This window comes from Melospiza melodia, chromosome 5 (genome assembly GCF_035770615.1).
Source record: "Melospiza melodia melodia isolate bMelMel2 chromosome 5, bMelMel2.pri, whole genome shotgun sequence".
NCBI classification, from domain to species: domain Eukaryota; kingdom Metazoa; phylum Chordata; class Aves; order Passeriformes; family Passerellidae; genus Melospiza; species Melospiza melodia.
Genome location: NC_086198.1, coordinates 42,405,288 through 42,414,335, shown reverse-complemented (window position 1 = coordinate 42,414,335; position 9,048 = coordinate 42,405,288). Strand labels below are relative to the sequence as shown.

The window sequence follows — 9,048 nt, the reverse complement described above, 5'->3', positions numbered from 1 at the left end:
AGAGATCTGGAATGCTGCTGCCACTCCTGGAGGTGCCCTGGTTGGCAGGGGGGCACTACACTGCCTGCCCCGGGATCCCGGTGATGCCAGGGACCTGCTGGCTGGGAACAGCCCCCCTTGGGCTGCCCGGGGTGGGCCGGGCTGGGATAAGGAGCAGTTTGGGATGGGGATGGCAGCAGGTGCCGCTGAGCCTCTGCCTTTGGGGTTCCAGCCCCCGTGTTGCAGGAGGGCCTGGGCTGGGAGCTGGAGCGCTCTGCAGAGCTCCAGAATTTGGGAAAGAAGATCCTGGGGCTGTTTGTTTTGTTTTGATTTTTCTCAGTGATTAAGACAAGTTTTATTTTGCTCATTTTATGACAAGACATCATTTTATTTTGCTCTTCTATCAGTAGCAGGTACCTCCAGTAGGAGGAAAGTGTCTGGAGCTTGAAGTAGCTCATGTTAGCATTTAAATCTGAACTTGCCAGGGGCTGCAAAGTCTGAAATGCAGTGAGATCAGTTTGGGGTGTTTTGCTGGGAAAAGGGGTGTAAACAAGTGTAACTCTGAGCATTTCCTGAGGCTGGTAGGTAAGATGGCACCTCATCCCAAAAGAACAGATCTGTGCTGCTGGTTTTTTTTTCCAAAAGAAAATCCTACCAAGAAAAACTTCCTTGCATTCCTTGCTGTTTGGACTGCTGTGGGTTGCAGCTGTCATTTACTGAGCAGAATTGGCTTCAATTGGAGTCAAACCAGGAGGTTTCCCAGGTAACCTCTCAGCGTGTCAAGTTCCTGACATCAATCAGAGGTACCTATCCATGTTATCCAGGTAAGGCTTAGACTTTGGTGTTAATTAAAATTGAGTCACCGAGGCAGCAGCAAATGGAAATTCAAGAGCACTAAAAGGATTCAAATCCTCAGAGCAGGTCACAGGAAAAAAAAAAAATCAATGATTACCTAAAATCCCTGTGTGGATGTGATGGTGATGTAAAGGGAGCAGTCAGAAGGTAGGAAGGTGCAGGGAGAGTTCTGCCCTTCCACAACCATCATCTCTCTGCAGAGGTGATACTGCATTTAAACCTCTGCTGTCACCCTCACAGCCAGTTCTTCTCCTGTGCACTTATTTAAGACTAAAGGCATTGTCTCTGGGCAAATCCAGCATGGGCTGAGGTGGAGTGTTCAGGATCCAGCCCCAGGGTGCCGCACAGGGAGCTCACCTATCCTGCTCTTGGGCCAGGCAGGCTGCTCTGCCCAATTCCTAGTGAGGCATAATCCAATGCTCTGCAGCCCAGGAGCTTGGGTGGGGGGTGAGAGGGTGTTTATTGTGACAGGCTGTAAGTCATGGTGCCCTCACTGTGTGACCAGGTCACAGGCTGTCTGCTCTCATGCCTGCCTCACAGAAGGCAATGGCACTTCTGTGCCAAAAGAGATGGAAATGAAACAATTCCGTGGCTCTGTCTGGTGCAAAGAACCCCTGAGGTGTGCTCTGTGCCTTGGGATAGGTTTGGATTTTCTGGTATTTCACTTGGCAGTGATTACAGGATCCTCTGTGCCCCCCATTTTGAGGGGACACACAAACTGCCTGCTGGCAGAGCTGTCTCCTGTACCTGCTGCATTAGCCCTCACTGGCTGATGGGCCCCTCAAACACTTCTGTTGTTTGCCAATCCGGTCCTCCACTGAGACTCTCTCACGATTCCCCACTTTTCAGGGGTGTCATTTACCTCTATCTACCTGCTCCCCAATTACTCCCCTCTGTTTCAGTGCCCAATGATAGGGCTGTCAGGGAGTGACTCATGAGCACAGGCTGAGCTGAAAGGTGCAATTTAGGAGGCTCATGTCCCATTTGTGGGGAAATTAGTGCTGCCAAGAGCCCAGGAGGGATCATTGATTTAGCTCTTCCTATAGACCAAACCCCAGCACTCACTGCTGAACTGCTGGAGCATCTCTACAGGGAAAAAGCTGTGGCCAGTCCAGATATTCTGTGGGGTCCCTGCCCAGTTTCCAGTGATGGATGGGAAACTGCTACTTGGAGACTGGATCCCAGGAGAACTTGAGTAATTTCCTACTGAAAGCTTTTAAAAGAGGGACTTGCTTCCAAGGTAAGGCAGCTAAAATCTTATTGCTTGCCAGGCTTCTCAATAAAGTGGTGGCATAAGTGTGCCTGGGTGTGGAAATCTTACTTTAACCTGATTTCAGGGAGATTTTAGTTAAGATTTAAAACAGCCTGTAATGCATCAAATAAAAAAATATATTTAGAAGCTTAAAGGTTGACTAATCATGAATTAAAGGGGAAAAAAAGGGATTATAATGACAAGAAATAGGTAAGAAGCCTTGGCTCTAATGAAGCAGGGTGGAAATGATATATATATATATATATATGTATGTATAAAAATACAGAGCCATTACCAACTTGCTGTGAATGCCTCACCTGTCATTTGCATCTTCTGATTTACGGTTATAATTTGGCTTTGAAATGAAATGTTTTCTATTCCCAGTTTGAGTGGATGAGTAATCTGCAGCTAAGTCTGGTGTTTATTCCAGTCATCCTGCTGATAGCTTTGTTCTCCATCATTTGAAGTTTGAGATCTTTCAAAAAGAAACACCTATTTCAAAAAGAAATACCTACAAACTATTTCCTTTGGCCCCAGCTCAGACTATGCAGATGGATGACTCTGAGGGGAGGATAAGCAGTTTAAGCTCATTGAGAGGAGATGTGTATGCAGCTCCGAAATAGGCACATCTGCCTGGGATTGCCTATTTCAAAATGAGAAATTTGCTTCTCAAGGTGCACTTGTTTTTCTTTATGAAAGTAAATGTCAGTAAGAAAGAATGATTTGATTGCAACTGGCTATTTTTAAGGGTGTGTTTTCTTCCACAGCTCCTTTGTCTCAGCTGGAAACCTACCGGGATATTTGGGCTTATTTGGAGATGAACCACTCTGAAGTGTGTCATATAAAATATGATGGAAATATTGATGGATGAAAAAGTTAAATACTTAAAGAGTAAGTTCTATTACCTTAATTCACAAATATCCCCAGAGTCCCCAGCTCAAGCCCTGCATGGCCCAGACCAAACACCTCCTGCACCACTCCCTGTGGAACTGGGAATGGGGGGTTTGGGGTGGCTGCAGGTCCCCCTTGCTCTGAAAGAAAAGCCAAGAGGAGGCCAGAATCCCATGGGCTGTGCACGGGGTCCCTGTGGAACAGCATTTCAGGTTTTTAGTCAGTGGCTCCTTCCTGGTTCCCTATGGCAGAGGATGATCCATGAATTTCTCTCTCCCTTATTTCTCAGACACTCACAGACCAATGTCCTGCTCTTTTTGCCATCCTTCAGGGGCTGTGTTTTGCCCCTGGGAATTTCTCACTTTTCAGCAGACCAGGGATCATTTTCCAAAGTGGGAAACCTTGGGAACTGGGAGCCCTGGGAAGTCTCTGTTCTTGTGCCATTACTAAGCTCAGGACAAGGGAAGAACAAATTTTTTAGCACTTACCACACTGAATGTTCTTCATGTACAGCTACATGCTCCTGCTGTTCCTCCCATCTCTGAAGTCTCCTTATTTTTGTTTCAGCCTCAGAGGATCCTGTGAGGGTATTTCACACATAAAAATGAAGATATCAAGATGACAAGCCCAGCAGGTTGTGCACAGGGGTGAGGCAGTGGTGGCTGCTCCAGGGGATTTCTTCCACGTGCCCAACATAAAAATAATGGCATCACTTCATAATGGCTTGCAACTGCTGCTCTAATGAGGGAAAACTGAATTTCTCTGCCCAGAGGTACACAATTGTCCTGGTCAGGCTGTGAGGTGTTACATTGTGTATTTGTCCATGGAGGCTGTGTCTGGGATTCCAGCAGGGAATGAGCCTCCTGTGCTTGGGAACCCACTGTGATTGGGGGCAGTTTTCACTCAGGGAGGCTCCCTCCCACTTTATTCCTTTGCAGATTTTCTCTGGCCTGTTAAATGAAGGAGTGCAGATTACTGTTATTCATCATCTTATACCAATTAGGTATTGCATAATTTTTTTCTCTTTTCTTAGATGATTTATGTTTCTGTCCCCTGTGCCTCTCTCAATTGTTTATCACTGCTTGTTTTAGCAGGCAAGGCCCCTATGAAAACACAAGGCACTGGCTTAATTTCTCCTTCCAGCCAATCCTCCTGCCCCTCAGCTTCAGGATAATAGAAATCCATGGAGCTTTTCTATTTCCTGTCATCTGAAGTGTTTGCACAGCCACTTCCCTATGCCTGCACAGCCAAAATTTCATTAGTGCAACTGGGAGGAGACTCAGCTCCAGTTTTGCCTCAAGGCTGTTTACAACTTCTTGTTTACCAGCTATGGACAAAAACTATTCCAGAGATCATTACCGAGGAGATTAGAAACTGCTGCCTCACAGCACAGTGTCAGAAACAGAGAGAGAATACAAAATATGTATCCAAAATAACCATTGTTCCTCCTGCTTTTAGTGTGATAAGGGACAGCCCTGTCATGGCATGACCAAGAACTTCTGCCTCAGATCATCAGAGACCCCTGGAAAAGGCAAACTCCAGCAGGTAAGGGAGGAAAGGCACCTCTGGGGACAGCACAGGGACAGCTGGGCATGGGGACTGGGAATGTGGTGGGAGCCAAAAGCCACCTTCCCCTGGCCACAGTGTCTCCCTAAAGCAGCTCCTCTGGGAAGCAAAAGATTATGGCAGAAATTAGTGGGTAATAATAATAATAATAATAATAATAATAATAATAATAATAATAATAATAATAGTAATGTGGTGAAGAGCAGCAAAGGGAGCAACAGGAATGCTGCTTTTTAATGGAGAGAGCATCTCCTGGGATTTATAAAGCCCAGCTCCAGGTGTGGGATTAAAGGAGCAGTGTAAACTCATGTTGTCAAACATCTGTGTTGGCATTCCATCAGAGTTTCCCACCTTGAGCCCAGGCTGGGGTGCAAAAGCACCAGTGCTGCTTCCTTGAGGGATCAGGAAAATGGGCATTAAAGCACTTCTCACAAGGCTGACTCTGAGCTCTGGCTGGGGAAAGCATTTGGCACATCAGACATCTCAATAACATCACCTCCAATGATTTTGAAAGCATGTTGAGTAAAAACTAGTCAAGATAAATAAGCCTTTGTCTGTAAGGACAGCCCCACAGAATGTACAACTATTCCTACACTTGTTCAAACCTACAAGCAGCTGGTTTTTGGTGAGGGACTCCAGATTTTTGTCTCCCTGCCTGGCTGTGAAGGCATTTAATAAGTCTGTAAAATACAGACCCATTAAGACACTGCACTGCTGCTGATTTCTGAACAGGCACAAGAGAGCAGAACATGATGGGTTTTCGCTGCTCTGCTTGTTCCAAACCTGTGGCACGGCAGAATAAATACTTTTTTTTTTACTGCATTTAGTTCTTGAGAGTAAAGCACTTGCAAGGGCTTTGCTGAGCTTTCATACAAGCTCATTAGGATTCAGTTAACTTGTGCCTAAATTTAAGTCCTATTTCTATTAAGGAATTTGGAGCATCTTGAAAGCACCTGCGCTCCCACTTGAATTTCATGCCTGCTGCTACCAATTAATTTTGCCCCCTGCTTCTTTAGGCATCCTCATCTGGGAGACAAAATATATGTGGAAAAGAGTTTGGAATGCTGCCTCCAAGTCAAGTTAGCTGCTTGGAAATGAACCCAGCTCTCTTGTAGCTCAGCATGTTTCAGACACAGTGTGGTGCTTCTTGATTGCAGCCTTGGAGTTAGGTAGCTTGTGAGCAGGGAATTAAATCCTCCAGCTGCACACAAAACCATCTCATGTCCATGAAATAGGGCTGGATTTTGATACTTGCAGGCAGAAGACTTGTGCCACTTGAGAGAGCTTTAATCCCTTTTTTTTTTGTGCTGGAGTTAGTGACATTTTAGTGATTATTGTTCAGCCACCTCACTGCTGCCAGGGTGCGTGTGAGTTTCACGCTTATTTCAGCACACAGTGCACACAAAACAGGTAACAATGCTATAATAATAATGATAATAATAATGATATCATCACATTGCTTCAGATCAATTGCAAGCTGACTAAAATGGCCTCTTTACAAATATCTTTTAGGGCACATTAGAACACAAGGAGAAGAATGGACTCAAACTCCTCATTGGATTGGCCTCACTTGGATTTGCTGGATTACAACAGGACGTACAAGTACCTTTACCTGGAAGTCTCCTACGTGGACTTCTACCTCCACCAGCCTTGGGTGGCTGCTGTCTTCATCACTTCCTACCTGCTCATCTTCCTCCTGTGCCGTAGGGGCAACGGGGGGGTTTGTTTCATCGTGCTGTGGAGCAGGCACATGCGCACGGTCACCAACCTGTTCATCCTGAACCTGGCCGTCAGTGACTTGCTGGTGGGGCTCTTCTGCATGCCCACCATCCTCCTGGACAACATCATAGCAGGTGGGCTGGCTGCCCGTGGGGTGGGGAGAGCCAGGCGTGTGTGTCCAGGGGGCTCTGTGGGCATTCTGAGTCAGTGGAAGTTGTCCCTGCCCATGGCACGGTGTTCCTGGCCATGGCTGGAACCCACCCCATGAGTCTACAGTTCTACTCAGGAAATGGAAGATGAGAGCAAATTATTTTAAGCAGAGTCCTGCAATGAGATGGCAGCAATTCCAAAATGCCTCTTTCCTTGCAGGGTGGCCCTTTGGGAGCCTGGTGTGCAAGATGAGCGGGATGGTCCAAGGCATCTCAGTTTCTGCCTCTGTCTTCACCCTGGTTGCTATCGCCATGGACAGGTAAGATGCTGCAGAGTCTGTAACCACCAGTGTCATCTCCCCTGGCCCCCTGACCACTCTGAACCCAGTCACTAACCCTCCCAACACCACAACAAATCTGATGCATTTTGCTCCTAAGCAAAATAAAATCTGTGCAGGTCTAAAGAGCAATCTATTCCTCCACCGGTGTCCCTTAAAGGGAGTGGAACTGGGCTATCCCAGCCTGCCTGGAACTGGTTTGTTTCTCAGCCATGAAGCTGGATTGCACAGGCAGCAACTGCCAGGGAGGATGAAAGACAGGCAGTTTAAAATGTGTGTGCATCCCTGCCCGGGATAGGAGGCGTTCCTCACACGGCTTCTCCGGTGCCTGTGCTGCAGGTTCCGGTGCATCGTGCACCCCTTCAAGCCGAAGCTGACTGTCCCCGCCGCCACCATCGCGGTGATCTGGGCGCTGGCCGTGGCCATCATGTGTCCCTCGGCGGCGCTGCTGCGGCTGCGGCAGGAGAAGCGCTTCCAGCTGCTCCTGGGCACGGGCAACGCCACCCGCCCGGTGTTCTGGTGCCGGGAGGAGTGGCCCGAGCCGGCCATGAGGAAGGCCTACACCACGGTGCTCTTTGCCAACATCTACCTGGCTCTGCTGGCGCTCATCGCACTCATGTACGTACGCCAGGATCGGCGTTTCCCTATGCCACGCCACCATGCCGGGGAAGCGCGGCCGGGAGCAGCGGCGCGGAGCGTGGAGGAGGAAGCGGAAAGCCATCCACATGCTGGTCCTCGTCACCCTGCTCTTCGCCCTGTCCTGGCTTCCCCTGTGGAGCCTGATGGTGCTGTCGGACTACGGCAGCCTGTCGGACGTGCAGCTGCGGCTGATCAATGTGTACATCTCTCCCCTGGCTCACTGGCTGGCCTTCTCCAACAGCAGCGTCAACCCCATCATCTACGGCTTCTGCAACCGGAGCTTCCGCCGTGGCTTCCAGGCCGCGCTCTGGCTCCAGCTCTGCTCCAGGCCCGCCTCGGCCCAGCCAGCCCCGGGCCAGGCCGCCCTGCCTGCTGCCCCCTGCCCGCCGGCCCAGGATCCCCCTCCCCACACAGCCAAGGGAGGAAACTGGGTCAATAAGCAGCAGGATTTGCTCATGGAGGAGCTCGAAGAGAATGGGATGGAGTGAAAGGTGCTGCGATTCTGAGAATCTCTCTGTTCCCCATGGAACAGGGCTGCTTGAACCCTGTTTGTGGTCATATTTCATTCCTGTGAGGAATCCCTCATGGATTCCCCTCATGGACTGAAATACTGCAGACCCAGGCTGGTACCCAGCCACTCCTGGATTATCTCATGGTTTTGCTTCTTCCTGGACATTGTGAATGCTGGGTCCTGCTCAAATGACAAAATTTAGCATTTTCCGTCACATTCCATTTATTCCCCTTGGTTGCTGTTATTTCTGTCACGTCCATTATTATTGCAGCTAGAGAAACAAGTGGAAATGGAAATTTGAGAAATAAAGGATGAAAAAATTGGTTCGGTGGTGTGTTTTTTGGGGAACTTGATTTGATGTTGCAGGGGGATAGAAGTCACCCAAAAAGACTGAAATTTAAATACGAGCAGGAGAGAAAACACTTGAGAGCCCATTGGATGGGACAAACCCCAGCAGGGACAAGAGTGACACTGGAGGAATAGTGAGGAATAGAATTTGTGCAAGGAGCAGCACAGGATCGCAGAGCATAAAGGCTTATTCTGTAAGGCCCTACAGGAGCCAAATCCCAGGTAAAGCCATTTCCTAGGGCAGTCCTCCCTCAGATAAATAGGAGTGACTTCCACATTATGACATTCCCTGCTGCTCACTGTCTCAAAATGATCATTCTCTTCCCTACACATTACCTCAATTTCATCCTCAAACCTTTGCCTGGATGTGCCTCAGTTTACCTCTAAATGTTCATTTTGTGCACTACAGCCTACCTCAAATTTGCTCCAGAAATTTTTCCCTGTCTGTCCCCTGCTTGTTAACTCATTTTCTCCTCACAATATTCATTTGCCCTAGGGAACAACTCAGATTTATGGAGGAGCATTTCTCCCTCATTTTAGGAGGAACATTTCTCCCACAAGCACACACTTTCTTTCACTCCATATCTAGTTGAGGAAACACCAAATCAGTGCTTGGCTCTGACATAAAAGAGGGGAAAAGGAGATTTTGCTGGGATTTGGGACACGGGGTCTGTCCCCCCTCACACGATCCCCGAGGAGGCGGGAACGGGAGAGGGTGAGGCTATGGCAAGGGTGAGAATCTCTGATCTCTGAGTTTGCCTTGGCATCCCAGAGCCTCTCCCCGTACAGATTATGAGGGGA

The 9,048-nt window shown here is 48.3% G+C and overlaps 1 protein-coding gene across 1 annotated transcript; it reads left to right on the top strand.

Annotated features, from left to right (window-relative positions):
• Positions 1 to 107: 107 nt before the first annotated feature.
• On the top strand, positions 108 to 8,202 carry LOC134419046 (neuropeptide FF receptor 2-like). The gene is given in 9 exon segments (XM_063158033.1): positions 108 to 803; positions 1,881 to 2,074; positions 2,854 to 2,977; positions 3,545 to 3,749; positions 4,436 to 4,522; positions 6,056 to 6,396; positions 6,632 to 6,731; positions 7,089 to 7,371; positions 7,373 to 8,202. Coding segments are annotated over 4 exon segments (1,203 nt in total). The 5' UTR covers positions 108 to 803; positions 1,881 to 2,074; positions 2,854 to 2,977; positions 3,545 to 3,749; positions 4,436 to 4,522; positions 6,056 to 6,080; the 3' UTR covers positions 7,877 to 8,202.
• Positions 8,203 to 9,048: the final 846 nt, after the last annotated feature.